Genomic DNA, 27,628 nt, shown 5'->3' with positions numbered 1-27,628 from the left:
AATGTAGTACTTGCCAGAGGTGTCTTCTTTATTTACAGCTGGATGTTTTGAGCAGGTATACATCACATCTCATCTAAAAAAGCACCTCAAACAGACATAGAACTATTGTCCTTTTTAGGAAAGAAATAGTACACTTCTACCTGTTTGCAGGTAGGGAGTGTGGAAGGGGCAGGTTACAATGCCTTTGGTTTTGACATTTAAGTGCCAAACACTGATTTTTATTTTTTGTGACTCAGTTCTCAATCATTTATAGTTTTGCCAAACATGAGCTATTTAAGTTGAAATTTCCTGTGCTACCTATTTGCTATAGTGAATTTTCTGAGAAACCTTAGAGCAATTTCAGGCCAGTGGTATTTGCAGGGTACCAACAGCTATTTCCTATCATCAGAAGAGCTTGGGATGAAAGAGAATCAGTTCAGATATATTGGGAAGGGCAAATCCTGCTCTAATTGCAGCTATCAGGGAAAGCCTGCTGTGCTCACCTGGGACCCAAGATGTGCTCTTCATGCCTAGTGATGGATACAGAATTAGGCTACAATGCCTAGAAGCTTCTAGGAGTCTGTGTGACATTTCTCTGAGTAACAAATGAGTATATTACTGGCAAGAGAATGCAAATGAATGAAGTATTTTATTAAAAAAACCTAGGACAGTATTCACCTGAGAAAAATCACTGCAAGGAGCTCTAGTTACGATTTTTTTGATGCTGATTCAGACACAATCTGAAGCATGCACTCCTACCCTAAGTAAGGGGAGAAGGTAGCTTACTCCTTTCCAGATTAAGCATAATTTCTGTAAGAATGATAAAATGAAAGCTCCCTAGAAGTTGTTGAATCCATGAGGAAGCAGATAAAACCATCAAAATGTTTCTTCCTTACTGGGATAGGAAAAATTTTGATGTCTTGAACCACGAGAGTTCCCCTAACATCTTCAGCAATAGAAGAGGTCACCCTCAGCTCTCATTAACCAAGGGGCTGCTGTGGGGCTTCATGCTGCAACCAGGTAGTGAGGGAAATCCACGTCTTGAATGGGGTCTGCTCAGGCCAGTCCTGTGTTCTGTTAGACCATTAGAATCTGGTCTGATATCACAGTGCCTGGAGTTCGCTTTCAGTCCTAGCATGAGAAAAATGAAAGACATTTTGCTTCTCTGGAGAAGCAGTTTTGCTCTGGTACAGTATGTAAGGTGAAATTAAGGCTAAAAATTTCACTTACTTGAATTTTCTGTTTTCAGTTTTGTTTTCTTACTTTTTGTCTTCTGTTTATATTTGGTTGGACTGAGAAGAGTGCTGAGTGCCAGTTCTGGTTGGTTATGGTATATTAATGTCCTGGTGACAAATTTTTTTTAAGTAGTTCTTGAAAACTGGTGTTTGGATTCTTACAGACATCAGCCTCTAAATACATTTTTAAGGGTGAGGTGGCAGTAACTGCTGAAGAGGACACTGGAAAACTGAAAGGATACAAACTATTTGCCATTGGAAATCAAAACAGTTGTGAGAGAAATCACTGAAAGTCATGATGCTAAACTTTGATCTTGATGTAAATCTAGTCCAAAAGGAGACAGTTGCTGGGATGTTCAAACTAAATGGTCCAAAATATGCATCCATCCCTAAGCATGTTTTCTTGAAGGTCCAGCCTTTCATTAAACTCCGAGGTACTAAAATTCCTTGATGCACAGAATGAACCAGTGGCCTACAGAAAACAAGGCGGACTAGGTAAACCAGGATTGAAGGTGATCTAAAATTCCTAATATACAGCAGATGGATTTGAAACAGTCTCTGTACTGTAAGAATGCAATCCCCTCCAAATGCATAATCTGTTTCTCGTGAAGGACATGTGGCCCAATATAGAAGTTTTAGGTCAACTGATTCAGTTGAAGATTAGCCTCGATATTCTGAAAGAGAAGACTGTAGTTACTTATGGACTTATAAAGGATTCCTTATAAAGGATTATACTGGGCACTGCACCACTGCTACAGTGTCAAATCTTTTTGTGGGTTTGCTAAATTAACCTTTGTAATAGAAAGGCTTCTTATGTGCTTCCAGTCAAAAAGAAAAAGATGGTTTTGAGTTTGTCGCAACTTAAAATACTGATGATTTGGATCCAGATTTAAAATTCATAGGTTTTTCTACTTCTTAAATCATGCTCCTCTACCATTTTGCAAATGAGTTCAAGAGATGTGTCTGCTCTGATTTAACATTGTGTGCAGGATACTTAATAAGAAAATTTCCATCAGAGGGGCAGAAACAAGTGATGGTAATGAGAGGGAAGATAGCGCAGTTAAAGGTAAACTGATGATAATTTGTGAAATTATGGTTGGAAAAGCAAATTCAGTGGATGTAATGTTAGATCTCACAGTCACCTTCAGTGAGAGGAAAGGCTTTGATTTTAGGTGATGGTCCCCTATAAGCTTGTGCAATATTTGCTGTCCTGATCTTGAAACTCATGATGAGCTGACTGTTACAAAACCCTGGCAAGGACCTTTTGCCCTGGAAATCTGGGTCAGAATGAGCCCATACAATAGAAATTGTTCTAAAGGAGTTACCATATGATGTTGTGTCATGGTGAACTACTTTGTGGGGCAGACAGGGGACAGAGACAGACACCAATGAGTTTTTCACTGCATGCACTCACTGCGTGTGGGACCCAGTGGAAGAAAGCCTATCCCAGTGAAACTCAATAGCAGGCTAAGTTGACCAACTTCTAACAAGTGTTAGAAAGAGGTACCCAATTGCACATAAGGGGTGTGTGTGGTGGGTGTGTGCCTAAGGCAGTAATTGGTGGTAAAATACAAAATTAAAATACAAATTTAATAGGCTTGTGAGGTAGCTGGTCCTCATTGTGCTTAAAGGAATAGAAAGGTGGACTTTTGCTCTGTAGATCCCATTTCCTGAACATTGTTTGAAAGGTTTTATCTCTTCTTTACACTTTTCCTTCAAATGCTGATTTCTGAAAGGTGGTGACACTGGCATGAGGAAAAAGCTTGTTAGACCTTGTTGGGGTGCTCTGGGTTTCTCTCTTTGAAATAGGTGTTTGTTTTGAAAGATTTTCTTTGCTTTTTTTTCTTGGGACTTGCTCCATAAACAGGCAATGTGAATATACTGCTGTTCTTGTACCCATGATACCTTATGGCTTCCAAACAAGTTGTTTCTTTCAGTTCCAGGAAAAGATTTTAGACTGAAGAATTACTTATTTCAAAAAAGGCACTTGAGAAAACTGTTATTTTGATACATTTGGTCAGTTACATTTTCTAGGACATCTGCCATGAAAATAGTATGATCAAGTATTTCTAGAGAGACTTTTTGTATCTAGTGCTTCCCTCCTGGGCTGGTGAATGCTTGGATAAGAATATTGGCTGTGGATTTAGGAAATCCCATGGCAGCATTATGTTAATGTTTTTGTGCAAAAGTTTGCTCTCTGTGGCATTGAAATAGTGCAAATAAGAACTAGAAAAAAGAAGAAAATTTGAAGAGAATGCTAAGTGGGAATGAAAGGAAACCAAGAAATGAGTTTTCAGGAAAAAAGAGAAGATAATCCACCATTCATTTTCTAGGATCTTGCAGACAAGGTGGGTTTTTTTTAGCACCTCAGTCTACAGCTTATGCTAATGAAAATCAGGGCATTTGAATAGTTTACATGTGGCATATAAATGGTGCCTGCATGTACACCACTAAGGCCAAATGGATTGCCACATCCCAATACAGCATGTGAATCTATCTTCCATTCTTCTGTTTTGGTTTTAATTTAATTACAGAAGTATTTTCAAAATAAGGGGTTCATTTTTTGACAACTTAAGACTTTTTATTATCAAAAGCTTTAACTAAAAGCACTGTCAGTTAAAGTAAGCAAGGAAAAAAAATAAGAGAAAGACATCCTGAAAAGTTTAAATGACAATCAAGGCTTTCTCCACCTTCCCTACTCAGTTGTTATGCCTTAAAATGGGAATCAAGCAGGACAAGATGAATGCAACCATGTCTTAATTTGGAAATCTTAGTAGAGTGCCATTTGCTTACACCTATGGTAACATGTAGCTTGGGGATTTAAATTATGGTGTGTTGGCAACGGGAATTTATTCAGGAATAAGGTGGTACGTTTGAAGTTGGTATCGTGGTTATTTCAGAACAGCTTTGCCTGTGGGTATATTTATTGTATCATGATCTTGTGAAGTGCATTAATGTAAATAAGGAAAAAAACATATGTTCTTAATCTGCAATAAGTATTTCTTTAGGAATTATTTTTACGGAGTTACTATGTTCAGTCTCTCTGCCTAGACAAACCTTTATAGCCCTTATGGTAAGAATGAAACAGGATTATTTTCTAGTGTATGTCTTCTTTGCTGTGCTTCTTGTTACATCTCTTTTAGTGGGGAGTGAGCAAAAGCAGAGGGCTTTGCCTTTGAGATCATGGCTATTCATCTCCAAGAAGGTATTGTTTTTTTGAGATGGCAAAATTTTGGCATTGAAGCTGCAGTGATTGGAGAACAGTCTGCTCCAAGGCTGTGGAGTTATGTTAGCTGTTGGGTATTAGTTATGGTAATGGAGACCCTTGTATCCTAGTAAAATACTTTGAGAAGACACATATCAAACAGCAGCAAGGCTTGTTATACCTGTTGGAAAATTTTCCTAGAGTAAATCAACACTGTGTGACCCAGTAATCTCACCATGATGCTTGTGTAGTTAGGGAGGCTGCCACTAATGCTCAGAATTTTGGTTTTGATTGCAATGTGCTCATCTTAGCATCAGCCGGCCCGTCAGTAGGTATCTGCTAATGTCTATTTGTCATCCTTTTTTAGAGGAAATAAACTTTCATAGCCCACCAGATGAGATTGTGAAGGGTTCAGTGAACTTTCTCCTTTCAGGTTATAAGACCCTATTGAAAGGAATTTCAGGGAAGTTCAGCAGTGGAGAACTTGTCGCAATTATGGGTCCTTCAGGAGCTGGGAAGTCAACACTCATGAACATTCTGGCAGGATACAGGTCAGTAACAATGAAAATCCCAAGTAAGGTGAGATCACTTAACCACTTGGCTTCTTGGAGACAAAATCTTACCCCAATGTTTGTAGGAAATGAGTATTCCACAGATTTTAATTAGATTCTTATTGCTTCTATTTGTTTTCTGTTTCTGCTGTTCTTTTCACTTAGGATTTGTCAGGTAACAAGACAGACCCAAAATAGGAAGTGATTTAAAGTCCAAAAAACTCAAGCAATTTCTCCTTTGTAGTGGGGTAACAAATCTGACCCAGTACTTAAGTTTGTGAAGTTCTTAAAATCACATTTTATAAACACTTGAAGAAAATTACCCTTCTTAGTCACCATTTCTATGATGTTGATGCTCTCTTGACCAAACTGCAATGTGTGAAGTGACTGTGGTTCAGCTCCCTGAATCCCCTATTGTATGGCCAAATACAAAGTGTCTCTGTGTTTTTGCCATTACAGAATAAGGACCAGTGTGGAGAAGCCCAAAAAAAAAAAATTATCACTTGAATGATTAGATATTTTTTCAGATATTTGTATAAGACAGCACATATTTTGTACTGACTTCAAGTAAAATAAAAAAAAAAAATCATTTTGTGGGAAAGAGAAAGTATAATCATGAAATAAGTCAGTTTCTATCGACTGTATCTGTTTTATTCCATAATGAGCAATAATTACTTAATACTTCCACACAGTAAAGTCTGTGGCAGCACAGGTGAAGGCAAGATTCACCCTTGTTTATTTTCTTGGTTCATTTCAGAGAGACAGGGATGAAAGGAGAAATTCTCATCAATGGACAGCCTCGTGACCTGCGATCTTTTCGCAAAGTCTCGTGCTACATCATGCAAGATGACATGCTGCTTCCTCATCTGACTGTTCAGGAAGCTATGATGGTGAGCTTTGTTTCCTGCTCTAATTTATTTCGTTGGAAAAATATCTGTGTATCGTGCATATGTTCTTAACTTCAGGTAAAGCCATGAGCTGTTACCGCAGTGGACTTTGAAGATGCCTTGAGTTCTATTTCAGGCTTATCCAGAGTTCTCTGAGCTTCTTTAGATTTATAGTTTTCAATTTGTGACCAGCATTATGATTTGGAAGAAGATCTAAGGCTGTACTCCTTAAACATCCCAGAGAATGGAACATGCAGTTCTGCACAGAATGAGCCTTTGTAGGCATAAGTTTTTTTTCTTGGATGGTGATTGAGGAACCTCTCCCCATCTTGAATGTTCTTACTGCAAAGTGCTATTTTGACTTTAGCATGGTCTCTCTGTTACTTCTTCTGCTCTTGTGTGTCTTTTCTTCTATAAAGGCATTGTATAAAATTTCTTCCAGTTCTTCACAGGAAAAAAACAAAAGCAGAAAAATCTCAAAACTTAGAGGCAATTTAAATTATTTTTACTCTTTTTCATAATCTCAAGAAGGTTACTAATTTCCAACTTGACCAGTCAGTCTAGAAGTACCTGTTGCTCATTTTGAGGAACAAGTCAGTTTTTCTCAGAGAATGTTATGAAAATAAGACTAAGGTTGCTCATACTGTATGCCAAGATCAGTTCACAAATTTTAAGGACAGAAAAAATCACTAGTTTTTATGTGGCTAATTTTCTGCAAAGGTTCATCTCTGTGAAGAGGTTTTTCTTATATTTTGTTTACTTGAACATTCTAGTCAGAATCCATTAGGACCACTTTTGTAGAACTGGGCCCAGATGATACTTGGTGTTTAAATTAATCCATCAAAGCTCTGACAAAAATAATTACCTAACAGTTTAATTGCTTCTAATAAGGGTTAATCATAATGTTTTGTGGAGCTGTCTCTTAGGACAGCAGATGACATCTTTTACAGACTTATTTATTTCATAAAATCATAGAATGGCTTGGGTTGGAGGGACCAAAAATCATCAAGATCCAACCTCCTTGCATGGGCAGGGACACCTCCCACTAGACCAGGTCACACGAGGCTTCATCCAACCTGGCCTTGAACACTGCCAGGGAGGGGACATCCACAGCTTCCCTGGGCAACCTGTGCCAGTATCTTACTACCCTTATGGGGAAGAATTTCCCCCTAACATCTACCTTTAATTTACACTCTTTTAGTTTAAAACCATTACTCCTTGTCCTGTCTCTACTCTTCCTGGTGAAAAGCCCTTCTCCCATCTTTCCTGTAGGCCCCCTTCATGTACTGGAAGGCCACTATAAGGTGTCCTTGGACCTTGTTCTTCTGCAGACTGAATAGCCCCAACTCTCTCAGCCTGTCTTTCTAGCAGAGGTGCTCCAACCCTTTAATCATCTTTGTGGCCCTTCTCTGGATCTTCTCCAACAGGTCTATGTATCTTTCTTGGGGCTCTGAAGCTGTATGCAGTATTCCAGATGCAGTCTCACATTTCTGTATTTATTTGTTAGTATCCTGAACAATAGCAGAGGTATTTTTGTTATCCTTATGGTATGGATGAAGCACAAAAAAATTGTGGTTCTATCATTGCCTGGGAGGTTAGTGGCTATCCAGAAAACAGGACTCTCCTATCTTCTCTCAAGTTCTTTGACTTGCAGAAAGGACTTCTTTTTTTCTAATATGCTTGTTGTCAGATGCTGGAGTGATCGTTTAATTCAGATTCTACTCAGTTACCTCCTGCACAGCTGTATGTGATGCTTGTGCTTTGAACATTATAGTTCAACTTAAACTTTCCCAACTGGGCTGCAAGAAGTTGTATAAAAGGTACATTGGAATGTCATGCAGGAGACATCCTGTGTGACTGGTTGTTGTGCTTCAAGCCAGATCAAAATAAAACTCCATTGTATTGTGTTCCAGGTATCTGCTCATCTGAAACTTCAAGAGAAAGATGAAGGCAGGAGAGAAATGGTATGTATGCTGTCCAACAAACTGAGAGATTTTGGTGACACCAAAGAAGTCTATGAAGTGAGCTCTGTAAGACAGATATTTTTATGTTACATTGAATTTCACTGGATTTGTAATGATAGAATAAATCCTACTCAAAGACAGTATTGAGGGAGCTGGCAGAGGAGCTCACCAAGCTTCTCTCCATCATCTACCAGCAGTCTTGGTTAACAGGGCAGGTCCCAGACAACTGGAGGCTTGCCATTGTGATATGCATCTACAAGAAGGGCTGAGAGGGCGATCTAGAGAACTACATGCCTGTCACTCTGACCTCCATGCCCATAAAAGTTATGGAGAGGTTCAGTGTGCTCACACAGCAAGTGCAGGACAGCCAGGGCATCAAGCCCAGCCAGCATGGGTTCAGGAAGGGCAGGTCCTGCCAGACCAACCTGGTCTCATTCTATGACCAGGTGACCTGCCTAGTGGATGAGGGGAAGGCTGTGGGCTGCCTGGACTTTAGTAAAGCCTTTGACAGCATCTCCCACAGCATTCTCCTAGAGAAGCTGGTGGCTCATGGCATAGGCAGGTGTGCTCTTCACTGGGTTAAAAACTGTCTGCATAGCCAGGCCCATAGAGTTGTAGTCATCAGAGTTAAATTCAGTTGTTGACTGGTCGCCAGTGGTGTTCCCCAGGGCTCAGTTTTGGGACCAGTCTTGGGCTATATCTTTATCAGTGGTCTAGATGAGGTGCTCAAGAACTTCTTCAGTGAGTTTGCAGATAATATGAATATGGGTGGGAGTGTTAATCTGCTTGAGGGTAGGAAGCCTCTGCAGAGGGATCTGGACAGGTTGGATCACCAGTACTATGGAAGAACTGGTTGCCACTCCATTTTCACAGGCCAGGCTTCTGTACTGAGACAGGTCATATAGGACAAACAAATAGAATTTGGGTCAGAATAGTAAATGGTAGGCTGTTAAGTCCCACTGACTCTAATAAATGTTTAAGATCCACATTTCCTTTGTTAGATGGAAAAAGCCTTTGGGGAATGAATGATGAAAAAAAAAATCAGTAAAGATGGTTTTATTTTGTGCTCATAAATTTAAATGATGGGTTGTTGTGTTTCCTCTAGGTAAAAGAAATATTGACAGCCCTTGGTTTGCTGACATGTGCCAATACTAGGACTGGGAGTCTTTCTGGAGGCCAGAGAAAGCGTCTTGCCATTGCTTTGGAGCTGGTGAACAATCCTCCTGTCATGTTTTTTGATGAACCAACTAGGTACTTCAAAGCCAAATATTATAGATGGGCAAATACTGCTTTATATAGTAGAATAGTGCTGTAGAAGTGTTATTCACATCATGAGTCTGTGGAAAAGGCTCATTTTGTGTTGCCAGGAAGAACTGAAAAAGGCCTCAAGAAATAATTTGATTTGGGTATTTTGATTTTCATGCCTTGGGTCACTGCTGTAACTGACAGACCATGAGACTAAAAATAATTTTTAAGGGAAATACAAACTGAAACAGGAAGGAAGAAAGGAAATTTTTTTTCACATTGTGGCATGAGTTTTCTTTTTCAAGCAGATTGCTTGAATGTAAGTGTTTTGAAGTCTGACTTTTAATAATGAATGTAGCATATTTAGAGTCACATTCTGTGCTGAGTCTGGAAGAAAGGTGGGAGAGCTATGAATATGTATCTGTTCATTAAAGCTGGGAGCATTTAAAACTTCAGTCCCAACATGCAGAAGTCCCTTAAAGAAGCTTAGAGAATACTCTTTATTTTTCATTCTTGGGCATGCTTCCAACTTAATTAAAAGACTAATGGAGAAAGATAAGCATAGCGTTGGCATATGATAAAATTAAACTGCTACAGATATAATTTATAAAAGGATAATAGTGAGAGACCAAAGTAGCAGAAGTGTGTGCTTTTTTTGAGTGATGCCTTTGGATGTATGTATAACAAGCTTCTTTTTTGTTTTCTTTCAGTGGCTTGGATAGTGCATCGTGTTTTCAGGTTGTCTCTCTGATGAAGGCTTTAGCCCAGGGTGGCAGGTCCATCATCTGCACGATTCACCAGCCCAGTGCTAAACTGTTTGAGTTGTTTGATCAGGTATTATTATCCAACTTTTTCTGTGTGGTTTAGCTAGGTTATACTTTCAAGGCCACAGTCTTCAAGTAAAAACATAAATAATCCTGGGCTGTGGTTTAAATGAAAAGAAATTAAATAAATCAGAGTAAAATATACTTTTTCTTCTCTGCCCATTTCCGTTATTTCCATCTAGTGTTTTTAAGTAATCTGTCTAGTTCATTTGTGAAATCATGATCATTGCACTTGGATTTTCATCCCTTTGCCCACCACTGTTACTGGGCACAGGTCTGTCAGTAGAGTCATTTAAGAGCTTTAGTGCCAATGTCTGCAATGTTGCCAGTACACATTCTCACCCTAGCTAGTTGTAAATTCAGAGGGGTTATTTATGTGAAATAATAATAATTGAAATGAAGTGAGTTGGAGGTCTTTTCTCCAACCTAGCAACAGGATGTGAACTATACATTAGGTTAGATTTAAATTTACTTTAATCTTGTTAGGAGATATAAATTACACCTGGGAGCGCTAAGAGAAAATCTACTGTACCATAGGTGAACAAGCTCTTGTAGATTGACAGTCTGGCAGAGAGATTTATTTAAAGTCAATAGTGTAGCTAAAAGTAAAATTAATTAATTAAGCTGCTTCACATTGCTATGCTGTTCCTCCTTTCCTTCCATTCCTTCTTTTACCAGCCTTGTTGGCCAGCCCAATACATCCATAATGTGGGGAAATCAGATGGCTCCCTGATACTTTTTCATGCCTGTTTTCAGCATGTGTCTAGGGCTGGGATTAGCCTGTTTCTGTGTTAATGTGCTTTAAGTCCTAGAAGGAATGTTTCAAACCTTAACTATTTCATTTTCCATTAGCTGTGATTCCCTGAAAAGGTAGTGCCAAGTGGTGACATATCTTCATAAAGTGTTCTTCCCGCACACACAAGAAGTCATTAGGTTCATGGATTGCTGTCATGATAGCAGGTTCAAATATTTTGATATTATTTCACTTTTTTCTTTTTTTTTTCTTTTCTCTCCCTTGTTTTCCAGCTCTATGTTTTAAGTCAAGGTCAATGCATATACCGTGGGAAGGTGGTAAACCTAGTCCCTTACTTGAGAGATTTGGGGTTGAATTGCCCAACCTACCATAATCCAGCAGATTTTGGTAAGGTCTATTTGAGTACTTTATTTAATTTACTTCATATTTGATTATCACTTTCAGGGTAATGTGTACCATGATGTGCTTTATACTTTGTACATAGGAATGTTTATGTGTACATATATGTACCAAAATTCAAAAGAATTTTTTTTTCCTAAGTAGTGTGAATGCCATCTAGTGGTACACTTTGGTGAATATTTCTGTCTGATGAAAGTCCAGGTAGTGAAAGATACATATATATGTTTAGTGTTTCTTAGTAAGTAATCTTAGTGTCTTTTCAAAGTGTCTCCAGTATTCTGTTATTTCATCTTGAACAGTACCACTGTACAGATAATACCATTGAGGTTTTCTTGAGGTTGTTTCTTAATTACAAAAAAGCCAGAAGGACCACAAAAACAGACTTTTGTAATTTTTTATTACTAAGACAATCACATATTCACTCCCTTTTCTCTAAAATGATTCATTTAACTTCCAGCATGAAGAAAAGTCTCTGAATTATAGAAAGATGTATTTAAAGTATGTGTGTTTACGTATGATTCTTCTTATGGCATTTTAGAGCCTGTTTTAGGCAAAACTTCTATTTCTGTCAGTGCAACAGAATCAAGGGGATCTAATAATAAGTCTTGTAACTCGTCAGTGGTGTAAACCACTAACTTACCTTCTCATCTCTGTAGTTATGGAAGTAGCATCTGGTGAATATGGAGACCAAAACAGTCGCCTGGTAAGGGCAGTACGAGAGAGGATATGTGACACAGACTACAAGAGGGATGTTGGTGGTGAGAATGAGTTGAATCCCTTCCTCTGGCACCGGCCCTCCGAAGAGGTATTTTGGCTGTCACAACTAATGGGCATGGCTTGAGATTGGAGAGGGGAGGAAGGGAATTTAAATCCTCAAGTCAATGGTGGGGGTTTCTGGGCATATTCAGCTGAGAATGAGAGTGGGGTTTTGTGAATGAAAACTAAGCAAAATACTGCAAAGAAAGAAGTTTATTCTTTTATGTGTTTCCGCAGGATTCCTCCTCCACAGAAGGCTGCCACAGCTTCTCCGCCAGCTGCCTAACCCAGTTCTGTATCCTCTTCAAAAGAACTTTTCTCACCATCATGAGGGATTCGGTAAGACTGCCATTATAATAACTTTTGTAGCCAAAAGATCTATTCAGTTCCTGTGAGGTAGTGTAGTACAGCTTAAAGGTCCTGTCCAGCAGCCCATGCATGAAGATTGTCACAGAATTTCAAATGAAAGAGACTGATCTTTCAGTCTTGTTTATTGTACTATCTTCATTGTGAAGCACAGTTTTCTTCAGAGGAACTCAGAAGCATCTGGGCTTAAAGCCTAAAGCCTGCATCCCTTCTGTGCTAGCAGGTTCTTAGTTATTTATCTTGTGAAAAAATGAGCAGAAAATCATACTCATGTGCCACAAAATAAGTTTTTCCAGAAAAACTGGGGTGATAGAATTAATAATTTCAGTGTTATACAAGCTTGATATGTGAAGTCCTTCTTTTTCCTTGTGAAACAGAAAATATATATATGAAAAATTTGTTTCTTTGAAAGGGGAGCATATCTGCTTTTCATACATTTAAAAATCAAGATGGAGTAAGTATTATAACAAGCCTCGTCATTCCCAAGGAGAAAACGTATCTTTTACCTTTTGCTTAAAATTAAACACCTCCTTTCAAAATCCCAAATCCTGAAGTTACCATGTAGGTTTATTAAATGTTTTGAGTCCCTAGTTTGCATTACCAAAATATAATGGAACATTTTTGGTTTTTACTCAGGAAATTTTTTTCTTATCTCTTAAGTGGTTACAAATTTAAGAGGCAGGATTATTTACGTTGTCTGATTGGTTCTTTGAAATGTCCTCTAGATGTGATTGTTCCATGAGTTAAGGAGGTGAGCTTCCTCAACTTGACCTTACATGCACAAAAGAGTAATTTATGGCTTACTTAGCTAGTTTGGTGCATGCAAGCCTGAAACACCCTTTTTGTCTCCCTCTGCCCTTGGAAATCTGTCTTTTAGTTAGAAAGTTTTTCTTCTCCTGATGCATGAGGGCTAATGGCTCTATGACACTGTCAGACAGTAAGATTTCAGGCTGCAGCCTTTTCAGTTTCTGGTTTTGTTTACAAGGAATATAATAACCACATGTCTGATTGACACCGAGAAGCTCATTACTGTAAGTTTTCCTTATCTAAAGCAGTTTGCCAGGGGGAAATTAACATTTCTGTGCAAGTTATTCTGGACATAAGTACTCCTTTTCTGCAATCTGTATATCTGATTTCAGTCACAGTGTCAATTGTTGTTGAGCCCAGGCTTTCTGACCAGACACACTACTCTTTCCTTGCCTGTAGGTCCTGACACACTTGCGCATCACCTCGCACATCGGCATTGGGCTGCTCATCGGCTTGCTCTACTTAGGCATTGGCAATGAAGCAAAGAAAGTCCTCAGCAACTCTGGCTTCCTCTTTTTTTCCATGTTGTTTCTTATGTTTGCTGCACTCATGCCAACTGTCCTTACCTGTGAGTACCTGTCATAATGTTACATCAGTGGACAAGATTACAGTAAACGCAGGGGGTGCTGAAATGTATCATTTTTATATGAGATAATGTCTAACTTGTGTTTCTACTTCTAAGACGTACATCTTGCACTCACTGAGCTGCAGTGTAGAGGCAAAAAGAGATAGGTTTGTCCAGTGGCACCTTTACCCAGTTTTACGAGTGTTTTTCAACTCTGACAGTTCACTATTACAGTCCTGGACTAGAATTTCCCCTTTTCCTAAAGGGCTGGTGCATCTTAAATGCATCATCAGTATGTGGTTGGTCTTAGGGAAGCTGTAATAGTTTGTCTAAGACTTGCTAAGTCCTAACTTCTGCATGAGAGCAGTGTTATTCACGTGGTGTCAAAAGGAAACTCTTGCAGTGTGGGCTGTTTCATGCTTCCTCTGGGAGCACTGTTACTTTGGATGCCAAAAGACCAAAAAGAATTACCAGTTTCTTAAATTTTAACAGCATTTCTCTTTCAAAAAGCCAGGTTGAGGGAGGTTCACATCGTTTGAGTAGACTGGTGCATAGCATACATAGTGAGCAACTCTCTGAGATGTCCTCTTACATTTCATTACAAATCATTGAAACTACTGTTGGTCTTTCAAAGGCCTTCAGCATTCCAGTTCCACTATGGGACTACAGGAGTTCAGGATTAGCTATGAATATACTACATTACTATGTGCAAGAATATTGCATACTGACAACCTAACTTACTAATTTATGTTCTCTGCAGTTCCTCTTGAGATGGGAGTATTTCTTAGGGAGCATCTGAACTACTGGTACAGCCTGAAAGCCTACTATCTCGCCAAAACCATGGCTGATGTTCCTTTCCAGGTACATGCTCTACTCTTCAATAAAACCTAGAAACATTTAAATTCGTGGCAAGGCCACTTGCCAAAAAGATCAATACTGGTATTGTATCACAGAATCATAGGACAATTTGAGTTGGAAAGAGCCTTTAAACATAATCTAGTTGAACCCCTCCCCTGCAGTGAGCAGGGACAACTTCAACAAGATCAGGTTGCTCAGAGCTCCATCCAAACTAACAATTAATTTTTCCAGAGATGAAGTATCTACCATCTCTCTGAGCAACCTGCTGCAGTCTTTCAGCACCCGAATAGTGGAGAAACTGTCCATATGTGCACTCTGAAGCTTCAGGTCCAAATCAAAAGCACACGAAGAGTAAAGAGCAGGATTTCACAAAAACCAAGACCTGACCCAGTATTTTTTGAACAAGCAGATGACTGGTTTTGGTTTTGGGCAGAAGGGGAATTGAAAAGGGCTGATAGTGGGATCTGTTTTGTAATACCCAAGTAGTATGATAGATACCACATTTGATGGCAGATGTATTTATTATTCTCAGCTGTGCCTGTCATGTAATAGAAATTGTGAAAGCTGTGAATTAACTTGGACTCCCCGTGATTTTATCTTATTCAGAGTAGCAGTGAATGTTTGGCTTTAATGGACTAACTCCAAGTGTATCTCCTTACAGATCATGTTTCCTGTGGCTTACTGCAGCATTGTGTACTGGATGACTTCACAGCCATCTGATGCACTTCGATTTGTCCTCTTTGCAGCCTTGGGCACCATGACATCCCTGGTGGCTCAGTCACTTGGTCTTCTCATAGGTGCAGCCTCCACATCCCTCCAGGTACTGATGGTGTTTTGTGGGCTCATATCAACCCCGCTGTCCCCTAACCCTGACTGCTTCCTGTGGCTGCTGTTGTGTCCCCAGGGCATTTGTTGAGAGATGACAGGCAAAAAGTTTTCTTGAGCTGATACAGCTCCTTGATGCTTCCCACTAGCATCAACTTCAACGGCATATAGACCCACTAGATGTCAGGATATGAAGTTCCTGCCCTATTTGAATGGAACTGTGCCTGCTCCTGTTTGAGTTGATTTGGTGGTAACAGATGATATTGACATCAATATGCATTGATGCTCTTGAGATTTCTGCAGTAGAAGACTTGATTCCCTCTCTGTGTACCCTGTGGAGATCAGCATAGTCCTGTTGTGTGATCCTGTACATCTGCTCTCCTCAGAGATACCTGTATGGCCCTTTGCCCTGGAGAGGATGTAGACCTGACAGGCTGGACTAGGGCCAGGATCTTTCTTCTCCAAAGCTACCCAGCTGAAGACATTCCCTTTCCTCCTCACCACATTTTAGGAGCAGCTACTCTTCATGTGGGGTTAATGAGGAGGGAAGTCTGTGTTCTTTGTGGGGAGTCAGGGGAAAAGGGTAATATTTAAGAATAGGCTGGTCATACCCAGAGAAGCTAGAGAGTCACAGTGCCTACGTGCACTGTAAACTTTTTGGTGGGTTCCTGTTCTTTAAAGGACAAATCCCAGCAAATGGGATGGTGTTGGTTATTGGACTGGATGATCTTTGAGGTCTCTTCCAACGTAAAACATTCTGTGATCATTCTGTGATTCTGAAAGCAGCATTGTCAACCAGTAAAAGGGAAGAGGAGAGGGGTTCTCTTACTTCCACTAATAGAATGTAACCTCACCCTCACAAGAAAGCTTGTCGAAAAATTTTAGTCACTTCCTGGTATTTTGAACTTTGATAATTTGGGGGAATATTGTTACAAGAATTATTTGAATGGCATCATTTACCCCTGCCAATGTAGCAAATTTGCACAGCCTATGGATTTGGCAGAGAACAGAGGATTTTCCATAAGTCTGCTCTCTTAAAAGCTGATTTCCTTTCTGGAGATCAGGACATGAGATGAAAGTGCAAATGAATTTTAGTTTTTTTCTCTGACTGTGACAAGAAATTGTGTATTCCTTCTCTTCATAGGTGGCTACTTTTGTGGGCCCAGTTACTGCCATCCCAGTACTTCTGTTCTCTGGGTTTTTTGTCAGCTTTGATACCATCCCAACATACCTCCAGTGGATGTCCTACATTTCCTATGTCAGGTACTTCAAGGGAGGCCAATAGCCTCACATCTTGGAAATGCTGGTTTTTTGCCCCTGCATGTTTGGTTATTTTGGGTGCCAAAGAGACTATGTTCAGAGAACATTCTTCTGGACTATGTATGTGTGTATGATGTATACCACGTTATCTCACTGCATTTTATGTTGTCTATGATGTGAAGTAAATAGGAACATTCAGTACAGGTTATCAGATAAAAGGCCATGACCATCCCATTGAATTTGCTGGTATTGCACAGCATGCAGATCTCTGTGGATTTTGTAGTAGTGCATTTCTGAAATAATAGGGACAGTATGCCCAACTGATACCTTATTTTGGAAGAAGATGCTGTATCCTAGATAAATTTGTTGGATAGGTCTTTTAAGTTTTGCAGTAGCACTTCCACAAGAGGCATGTCAGTTGTATCATTTCTAATCTAAACTGGTGTTTCAAGAACCATTGGCACCTTATATCCTGTGTATGTCTGTCTTTCTTGCTGTCTTAGATCCCATCCCATCTTTAAATGGGATGATTGTCATCAGGAAACCTCTGGAGCCTAGCCTGAAGTTAGAGGAGGTGAACTTTCCCATCCCCCTTTTCCCCACCTTACCCAAGCTACACTTTTACTGAGAAAACCCAAGTTAAAATATTCTCTCATTTAGCAAATGAGGCCTTACACACAGACCTATCAAAGATTAAGAGACTGCACCCCCTGAATTAGTAGCTAGAATTAAGGATGAGAACTTAAACCATTGTCTAGCCCATGTGGGGTCTCATGGAGCCGACGGAAACCATCATACGCATGGGGTCCATGGCTGTGTATCTGCTTGCAAAGACATCCTAAGTGCACCCAAAATTGGTTTTAAAAATTTGAATTAATGATGTTCTTTCTAAAAGAGGGATTTCTGAATGTGAGGTTCAATTAGTCTGCTTTGTATTTTAACATACTGCTTTGGAGAAATTGCACTATATGCTAACTAGAAACAATGGAACACAAAACTTCTGTCCTCCTTCAGGCTCAGGAAATGCTGGTGACATGATTCGCTTGGTTGTTACAGGGAGAGAACTTAGCCCTAGACACACGTGTCAGAACAAGATTGAACTCCTCAGTGTTTGCAGTCAAGCTGTCACAGGGCTTGTGTTGCAGGTTGGAGTACTTCTAAACAGAGAACATCAGGGAACATCCTTGTAATCCATCCTTCTTCTTTCCAGATACGGGTTTGAAGGAGTTATTCTCTCCATCTACGGACTGGATCGGGAAGATCTCCATTGCGACAAAGATGACACTTGCCATTTTCAAAAATCAGAGGCCATTCTGAGAGAACTGGACGTAGAAAATGCCAAACTTTACCTGGACTTCATTGTTCTTGGAATTTTCTTCTTCTCTCTGCGCGTAATTGCCTATTTTGTTCTCAGATACAAAATCCGAGCAGAGAGGTAAAGGAAAAAGAGCTTAAAAGATGAAGTAGAAAGATCTTTAGACATACAATAGAGAGCACTTGACATTGTCTCACTGTGGCAGGCCGGTCTCCAGTGGCCAGCTAGATGCTGTTATGACCTAACCCATAGAGAACCACAATGGGATAGTGGGCATATAGTGTTAAGCCAATCAGTCCAGTTGGGTTGGGTCATGTTTTCATTACACTTTACCTAGCTTTACCTAGGAAGAAGAAATAGAAGGGAATTTTGCACCACAGAGTATCAATAATGAGGCAGGGTAACTGTAATAAAAATCCTGGCTGCAGGAACTTGCCGTATGAAAACCAATGTCATGATAAGGTTATTCTAGTCCTGGTAGCCAGAATAGTCTAATGTCATCTATAGGTGACAAGGTAATGAAATGCAAAACGGGGAATGCAAAGAAATTAGGATTCTTTCATCTTTTAAATTCAGAGTTTCATCTTTGCACTTTTCTATGTATTATTTTGCAATTCTTTTCCACAGAATGACCCCTTCTGGCCAAAAGTCTGTATATGTATTAAGGTAAAGATATCTTTTTAATATGGATACTTTTTTAAAACAAACCTGAAGTGATTCAACTTATTATTTTTGTTTCTGTCTAAATCTAGAATTCTGGTGCTTTACTTGTCGAGCTGGTCTCACATCTGAAAATTGTAATGATAAGAGGAAAAGGCAGATTCTGAGTCTGCACTGTGGTCTATATTTGGGAGCAACAATAGGTAGCAAAGGCAGTCAGACATGTTCAAGCTGTCACTGAATGACTGAAAAATGTTCTTTTGCAGTGTCTTTCAAATCCTCGATATTTGTGATATTTGAAATACTAACTATGCTCAGTATCTGTTTGATCTACCTCCAGTGAGTGAAAACATCAAAGCACTCCGAAGCTCATTTTTTCTTAAATTGTGAAAGCAGAATCTATCCCTAAAGCCTGACCAATTGTTAAAGCCTGGTGGAGTGCAGGATGTGTCCACAGCTCAAAACATGGGGCATTGTGACTGCCTCTGATGACAGCACACTCACTGCATGTAGGAGTCTCCTCCAAATATGCAAATGACCTTGTAACACTGCAGTTATAATTATGCCAAGCACTTCTGTTCTCATTTTGAAGCCTACATGCACGACATGAGAATTAAGTCATCTCAACACCAATGAAACTGTTAAAAGAAGCATGAATTTGTTTTGCCTATCTCACCTTTGTAACTTTCAGGAAGGTTATCTGAACTTTTCCTGAAAATAAGATTGACCTGTGAAAGGAAGGAGAAAAAAAAAGTAATCTGTACACAACCTCCTTGCATAGTTTTGTTGCTGTTTTTTTCACAAAAAGCTTTTGTACAGCTCTGCAGCTTTTCCAGGCATAAGCACGAGCAGGTGTGAACCTACATGGCTGTCCGGGATCAGAAATGAGGAATTTTGGCTATTCTAAATAATACTCATAACTGTCAACATTTTTAAAATGAGTTGCAAACAGAAATCCCTTGGCACAACTTGTCATAGATAATTCAGGACTCTCATTGTGAATATTACAGGCAGTTATACTTGTTTGCAAGCAGTCAAAGGCCTACATTTGCCAAATTACTCTTTTGTCACACACTGCTGGTCCAGATGTAGCTAGTGAGTACAAAAGAGCTTGACATCCATGGCATTAAGTACCTTCAGGGTTCATGTTTTGTGTTTACCAACACCATTTACCAAATACGACATTAAAAATCACTTGCAATTTACCAAATTAAGTAACTTTGCTGATATTTCAGCACTCCTAACTAACATGATGATAATGCTGTCTTCTCCCATCCAGACTGATTTAGCAGTATGAGTTCCTCGGATACTTCTGTCTTGTTATCTGTGCCTGCTCCTCTACTTGTAGACTTTCTTAGTTTTACCTTTTCAGTCTGCAACATGTCCTCCTGTACTGGAACTTTGTATTGTATTATATTATGGTAGCCAAAAGCTTGATCTTTCAGGGGTGTTCCTAAAAAAATGCATGCTCTGGAATATTTTGTTACTCCTTTTTTTTTGAGTAGATATACTTTTTCCCAGCCAGATGGGAATACTGGCAGCATTTCATTGAAAATTACTATTCTAAGCATTACTCTCAGACTTTAGTATCCCAGTAGAGAAATAAATTAATTCTGTTGAAACTCAGTGCTACACATAAATGAGATAATCATTCTTTGCTTCCTCAGCTCTAAAATTAACTAATGATAACTCTCTCGCCACTACTGTGCAACAAGTATTTGAAGTCCATTCTCATGTTTTCATATACTGCAAAAATTTTTACCATGGTCTCAACTTGTCTTTTTTTTTCTGTTTATATTCAAATAAATTACAACATACTGGTATAAAATGCATTCCCAGGTTATGGACTGGGCATGCATGTGCCGTAGTGTTAAAGCAAACACATTGTGAAGCTCTGAAGGTTTCATGCAGAAGAATAATGATGCCAGCAAGATTCTAAAGATTTGAGATCTTCAGTTCATTTAGCCATATTTAAATAGCCATAAACTGATAAAACTCAATGCCATTATTGCCATTCAAACCAGTCACAGTCTGGCTAAAAGTTGCATGAGGATGAAGGTTTTTAAAAGATCTCTTGAAGACTGAATGTATGATTTCTATTGGGATCACAGAATGACTTTAGTGTTCTGTTGGCCTACTTGTTTTATTTCAGTTTGTTTTGACATGTTGTTTTGGTTATGATGTCCATCAGTGAAGACTTTTAGGTGCTTCAAATGTTTTGTTGTTGTTTTGCTTTTTGGAAACTTGCATATAATCTCAAAAAACTAACGATTTTTTTTTAAACTCAGAACATTATTATTTACAATTCAATAAAATATTTAGAAAGCATATGCTACTCAGATAACAAATGGAGAAAATTTCATCTATGTAGATCAAAGGGAGTAACAGAAAAAATCCTGTTCACTTCTTAATATTTAGGGCCCAAAATATCTTTTTTGGTTTGTTTTTTTGGGGGGGTTTTCTTAATTAAAGGAGTGGAATAAATATATATACAATAGGGAGAGCTGGTTTTGTAAGTGGGAGATAATGAAGTCCAAGTACAGGATATTTCAGGTGTCTGGCATATCAGCCTGTTCTCTTGTGTCAAAGCCTGTGGTGTTAACAGAAACAAATGTTTCATTTCGCATTTGTTTCTAGAAAGCAGTGTGGTACCTATGGACCTGTATCTCTCTCTTGGAGAGAAGGTCCAATCTGTCCTATTTACTCAACACTAGGTGGATGTTTCTGACTCTAATGGGATCCTTTGAAGCCTTGTTCCAGCAAGGTGATTAAGTATCTGAGTAACTTCTTACATCCATACTCTCTATTGTGAATCAAAGAAAAAACCGATGTCATTAAAGTAAAGTCCAGGCTTAATTACTTTGCTGGGTGAGGGATGTATTGCTCTGGAAGACTGAGATGTTGGCTGGCTGACAGGCTATGCTGAAGAATCCACTTGCTTTGGGTTAGTCTCTTGGAGATTACAGCTTTACAGTGCTCTTGAATTAATCTTTTCAAATCAAAAAATCCTTCTTTTGAGGTGAAGAGATTAATGAAAATTAAGCATGAGATGAGTGTATATTTTTCTGTATACTTACTTTGCATAATTGGGTTTGTTATCTGCATAGTTTTGGTAGGGAAAAATGAACTTCCTGGGTTTTCTCTTTCTACACCAGAAACACCAGTGTACAACTGCTTTATGTTTGAACAGTGTCAGCATTTATTTTACTTTCTAAACTCAAGCAGGAAAGGATCTTAATTATTTTTCAGTATCAACTTTTGTTGGAATATGATTTTATTCCTTTGCCTCGAGCTGTGTAATGATCGTATTTAGGCATGATAGCAGAGGGCAAAGGGAGAGGCTTGAGGTGCAGTGAAGGTGTTTCCAAACAGAATATGTGTGTGAGGAGCGTGCAAAAGGCTTGCATACCTCTTCATGCAGCCTGATACACTTTCTTACATGGTGCCTTTGCTCACTGAGCTGCAGGTCCAGTCTCGTTTGGTGGCTGTGGTAGAGAGGGTCAGGGGTGTTTGTCCTGTGTAATGGAGAGTGATTTTGGAGATGTTTTATCTCACAAAACCATGGCTGTCTAAAAACAAGTCTTAAGTTAATCTACTTCTCTGTGTAATAAAAGGAAAGAAACAGTCACCTGCAACTGGGCCTGAGTTACTTCAGTAGTTCCCTGAGGTAAGTATTTTTCTTAGTGACTTGAATTCTGACCCCATACAGTGAGTTTTATTATAGCAGTTGCCACATTTAAAATCAGACTTGTTTGTGGGGTTGCTGGGAAATGTCAGCTAGAGCAGAACTGGATCCTCATTGTGGCAGTATGGGTCCATTTTTTGCAACAGACCTGAAGTGAGTAACTTGAAATACTAGCAGTGTAATTCAGCTTCCTTCACTTAATGGGGCATAGTCTGTGTGTTGGTTCTGGTTTCCCAACCTACTTCTTAAGTTAATGGGGGACTATACAGGCAGCTATTGAGGCAATTGTTCACACTGAATGTGGCATCTCCCTTGTGATCTTTTCTAGACATGTGTTTTGTGCACTGGAAGAATATTTTGAATTAGGTAGTGTGACAAAAAAGAGGATATTGCCCTCAGGGAGATATGGTACTGCACCAAAGAGTGAGGGAGCTGAGGAAGGTACCTTGGGTAGTTTGCCTGCCTGATCTGGACACATCAAGTTAGAAGAGTCAAGGCCCTGTATGTTGAAATGGTAGAGGTTAAGGCTTTGGTGCTTAGACCTTTGAAGCTCAGACCTTTGGAGCTGGAATTTCAAGCAGTTCCTCGCTGAAATGGAAACTTGTTAAAACTGGCCTTGCATTGTGGGTACCATAGCACACTTGACAAGTAGATGTGGTGTTTTAAGCTGCCTTCTTTCTGTAGCCCTGCTGTAGGTTAGAAAAGGTCTGAATTTTGCCCTCAGCTCATGTTAGGAGTGGTGTTCCCTTTAACATTCAGACAGGGCAGCAAAGATCCCTGCCCAAGGTGGCAATATTAGAAAGCATTGAGGTTGAGTTTGGCAGTAGCTGCAGAACAGGCTTTCTGTGGTAGTTAATTTGTCTGTATTTCTGCAGAGGGGCTCTCAGTGGTGGCTGCAGAGATACTGTCCCATATATTGTTCCTTGGAAAAAAATCATCTCATGATACCCATTTTCCTACCAGAACATCCCAATAGGGTACAATTGCTCAGGAATTTCTTTCCTTTAGTTCTGTATGGAAAGCCATTTGTAAAGCATGATAATAACCGAGGCATTTTGGAGAGATGTTGGGAACTAGAAGTAGGCAGAAAATGACACGGTGTCATGTCCTCTATAGCAGTTTGTGACAGACTGGTCATTGCTGTGCCTGTGAGATGAGGCCTGTTAATCCTGCCACACAGCACTAGGAAGAGCATAAATTAAGTGCTGTCACTGTAGTTAATCATGATCTCTGATACTCATGGACAAGGGCAGTCGCATTTTCAGGGATCAGCTCTTACTGCCCTGATCTTAAATACCTGTTTTCATTATATATACAGAGATTGTTGTAATGGATCCCACTGGGTGGTTTTTATAACTCCGGATGTCATTCTTCCAAAAGTTGGTGGTTGAGCCTGCAGATAACAAAATTTCCTTTCTATTCCGTGTGCGTATTAGCGGATTTGTGTTTCTGTACATATTTCACCCTTCACCCTGAGGGTGTGGGGGTGGTGGTGAACAGAAGCTCATCACGAGCCCTCAATGTGTGCCTGCAGCCCAGAAAGCCAACCGGGTCCTGGGCTGCATCTAAAGCAGCACAGACAGCAGGTCAAGGGAGGGGATTCTCCCCCTCTGCTCTTGTGAGACCCCACCTGGGGTGCCGTGTCCAGGTCTGGAGTCCCCAGCACAAGAAGGACAAAGAGCTCCTGGAATGTCTCCAGAGGAGAGACACTGAAATGACCAGAGGGCTGGAGCACCTCCCCTGTGAATGCAGGCTAAAGAAATGGGGATTGTTCAGCCTGGAGAAGAGGAGGCTCTGAGGTGCCCTTGTAGGAACCTTCCAATATCTGAAGGGGCCTACAAGAAAGGTGGGGTAGGGCTTTTTACACAGGTGTGAAGTGAGAGGACAAGAGGAAATGCTTTCAAACTTGAAGAGGGGAGATTTAGGTTAGACATTAGCAAGAAATTCTTTAATTTGATGTTGGTGAGACACTGGCAGGGGTTGCCCAGAGAAGCTGTGCTGTCCCCTCCCTGGCAGTGTTCAAGGCCAGGTTGGATGGGGCTGTGAGCAACCTGGTCTGGTGGGAGGTGTCCCTGCCCATGCAGGGGGGTTGGAACTGGATGATCTTTAAAGTCCCTTCCAACCCAAACAATTCTATGAGTCTATGATTGACACAGAGTTTTTGAAGCAGTAATAGTACTGCGGAACACGAAGTCATTCTTCAGTGTTTTTATTCTTTTGCAATGTTGTGGTGAATTCTAACTTTATGGAGTCTTTAGCTGTAGAACCTTCATTGAAGATACTTAAATTTCTGTTGAGACCCATTGCCAGCACAGTGGAACAAAGGGTGACCAGTCAAAGTGAAGTCCCCCCATGGCTCAGCCTGACAGCCTGCATTCTCTGCATTGTTTATGCCTTCAAGATGCATCAAGATTTTCTTGACCCATTTTCTTTCTTGGGGCCTCCACTCAGCTCAGCTCATGCTTACCAATTGCTTGTGTGCTTGTTGCTAGATACTCATAGTTGTTGTCTAGATGAGGTGTAAAAATTAGCTGCTTGGTAACAGTGTGAGGTAGGTAGGGGTGGAGTGTTGGCTTCTTAGACTCCTTTGAGCTACCAAATACCTGATGTTTTGGATCTGTGGATGGGCTTCTTTCTATTCCTTCTAAAATGTCTTTTTGAGCACATTGAAAGGCAACATGGAAGTCTTTACTTCTAAAGCTGACAGGGTATTTTGCTTCGGTGGCATCCGTGATGTCTTTTTTTCTTACCCAAATGTAGCTTGTTTTAGTAGCCCATTTAGGGTAATCTTTATACAAACTCCTTTCTGTTGCTTCCATAAAACAGCTTTTCTGGCCCTAGTGATAGTTGTACTAACCTTTACAAATGTATATTAGTTGTTGAGCAATCTAAAAATGCTGAAAATATGTTCTTAAAATACAGTAAATGAAAAGAAAAAGATTAAACGGATACATCTAAAAGGAAAACAAGTCCTGCAGTGTAGCCAAGCCTTTACCTGTGTCAGTAAAAACTTGTGAAACACCTAATCTGAGTCAGTTGTGAGACACTGCCCTTGAATCTGTTAATGAATTATTTAAATTTTGTTTATAAAGCAAGAGTCAATGCAAGGTATCATTTTAAATCAGCGTGCTGAAGTGTGCTTATTCTGTATATCTAATATGTCATTGCTGTCTCTTGTTTCTGTAATGCATTTGCATTACTATGAATCAATTTTATTATGCTTCTCTAGAGACTATTGCTGCCCGCACGCTGTTATATATTTGCACTGTTGTAGATATATATATATATACATACATATAATTATATTATATAAACCATGTCTTTTTCAGGTTGCTTGTTACCTTTGTAGTTTATGCTTACCGGTACAGTGAACCTGAGTAAAAATGTGGGATGTGGGGCATTCTGATGATATATTACAGTAATAGAGAAATCTTTGTATATTTCTGTATACTTAATACCCATGAGAAGAGATTTGTATGTGCATTATTTTCCAAATTAGGGCTTTGTTTTCAGAGAATAGAGAACATTTATGATAATGTAACAATTAAAAAAAATCAAATAAAGTGTTATTATTTTCAGACAGATGCCTTTTTCCTCTCTTTCTCAAAGGGGAGTGGCAGGTGCATTTGTAGTGAGGGGTTTTCACCACCTGCCAGCAGTTGCCTGTTTCAGATATACATTGTAGTGATTTCAGGTAACTCCCAACACAGGTAGGTTACAGAAATACCCTGTAAAAATTCTTAAAACATAAGTTGAGCCACACTGGCTCAGATGAAAGGTCTGGATTGCTGAGTACCTGACAGCACAGGGAAAAGTACAAGAACAAGGCAAGCATCAGAGGTGTGCTTCCTCTACAAACCCTAGACATTTAGAGGACTTTGTATTTTCCACCTTTTGATGGATTTTTCTACCACAGATTTGCTTCTGTTGATCTTGACTGTGGTAGCTGTAAGCATCAGATGTTCCCAATGCTCCTGCATTGCAGGAGTCTGTGTAAAGGATCATTCTCTCTTTACCTTCTACTTGGCACTCTGGGATGTATAGATTTCCTCCTCTCTTGGTCCCAGCTGATAAGAAACATTTTGTTCTGCCAGTCACACCTCTCCATTCTCCATTTTATATTAAAACACCATTCTTCATTCAGCCACAGTATTCATGCTGTGTTCCTCTGTAGCCTTCTACATGTTTCTGGCATCACGCAAGGTCTCTTCAGCTAGTTTAAAAAGTCAGAATTTTTCCACTCGTGTTTCTCTACAAGTTCCACATTGTCCAAGAAATGAGAAATGCCGTTTCTAGCATTCTGAACAGTCTCACAAAATACATGAGGTCTGGGGCTGCTGCTTCCTGATGTGCTGGCAGAGAGATTTCAACATGTGCAATGCCCCAAGAGCAGCAGTGTTAGAAGGGTTTCAATATTGGTGTTCCCTTGCTTTGCCATACACTTGGGTTGGCTGGATGGCTATTAAGCTTTCTGTTTGTTTATTGAACATAAAGGTCAAGCATCGCTGTCCTTGTGCTGCTCTTCCTGACCATCAAAGCAAGAAATTTCTCTCCATGGTCACCACAGTTCAAGGGTAACAGCCAGAACTTTCACAAGTGAGCTAAACCTCCAGTCCTAGATAATGTGAGCAGTGATGCTTACAGGATAAATTACCCTAAGGATGCAATAGGATTGCATTTTTAAAACTAATGTCAAGGCAGTTTTCTTAGAATGGAAATCATACTTCAATGTTTGGTTTTATAGACTTGGAAATAATACTAGGTTGAAGGATTACGGTCCAAAAACTAGATTCCTCCCTGTGCCAACTGCCCATAGGTGGGGAACAGGAGTCTTTCATAGCCTGAGTGACAATGTAAATTACATTTAAGTGTTTTATAGTACAGTTAATGGTATAAAAGAAGCCAACCATAAACTTCTCATTAGCAACACTGCAAAAATTAATTTACCTCCCATGCAATTACCATCCACTCTGCATTCCAAATGGATTCATAAAATAAAGACTTTTGAAAATAAAGGACAGTTTATTTTGCAGTATTTCCTAAAAGCTATCCATTTAAAACCTCCTTCATATGCAGGTGGAAAGGCATTGGAGAGCAGCAAAGCTGCTGCAATGAGAATGGTCACCTCTTTCAGCACAAGAGCAGATGAAGAGGATCTGTGCAGGGTGAGCAGCCATCGTGCTGCCCATAGCTAGCACTGATGTCTCAGCCTGGGAGAGCCTTAATAAAGGGCTTGGTGGGGAAGTGTATGTTGCAAGCTCTATTGAGGACAGAAAAGCTGTGAAGGGCTAGGTAAGTCAAATTGGTACTGATTGCTCAGAGTCTAAGCCCAGATGCCCCCAGCTCCTCTAATAATTGAGGATCATCTGCAAGGGGGTTTATTTGGACAGAGTGGAGAGTTGGGCTGATTCCAACGGGATGAGGTTCAACAAAGCCAAGTGCCGGGTCCTGCACTTTGGCCACAACAACCCCATGGGGAGCTCCAGGC

The 27,628-nt window shown here is 39.8% G+C and overlaps 1 protein-coding gene across 1 annotated transcript in view; it reads left to right on the top strand.

Annotated features, from left to right (window-relative positions):
• Window positions 1-25,720, top strand: part of ABCG1 (ATP binding cassette subfamily G member 1) — a 56,490-nt gene extending 30,770 nt beyond the window's left edge. The window contains exons 3-15 of the mRNA XM_071752416.1: window positions 4,853-4,970; window positions 5,728-5,860; window positions 7,771-7,821; window positions 8,927-9,072; window positions 9,777-9,900; window positions 10,917-11,031; window positions 11,700-11,848; window positions 12,037-12,138; window positions 13,372-13,540; window positions 14,298-14,398; window positions 15,057-15,215; window positions 16,365-16,483; window positions 17,691-25,720. Coding sequence (XP_071608517.1) covers window positions 4,853-4,970; window positions 5,728-5,860; window positions 7,771-7,821; window positions 8,927-9,072; window positions 9,777-9,900; window positions 10,917-11,031; window positions 11,700-11,848; window positions 12,037-12,138; window positions 13,372-13,540; window positions 14,298-14,398; window positions 15,057-15,215; window positions 16,365-16,483; window positions 17,691-17,919 — 1,715 coding nt within the window. The 3' untranslated portion in view covers window positions 17,920-25,720. The remainder of the gene's footprint in view (window positions 1-4,852; window positions 4,971-5,727; window positions 5,861-7,770; window positions 7,822-8,926; window positions 9,073-9,776; window positions 9,901-10,916; window positions 11,032-11,699; window positions 11,849-12,036; window positions 12,139-13,371; window positions 13,541-14,297; window positions 14,399-15,056; window positions 15,216-16,364; window positions 16,484-17,690) is intronic.
• Window positions 25,721-27,628: the final 1,908 nt, after the last annotated feature.

This window comes from Heliangelus exortis, chromosome 1 (assembly GCF_036169615.1).
Source record: "Heliangelus exortis chromosome 1, bHelExo1.hap1, whole genome shotgun sequence".
Lineage (NCBI taxonomy): Eukaryota > Metazoa > Chordata > Aves > Apodiformes > Trochilidae > Heliangelus > Heliangelus exortis.
Note: the sequence above shows the minus strand (reverse complement) of the source record. Positions and strands in the feature narration are given on the sequence as shown.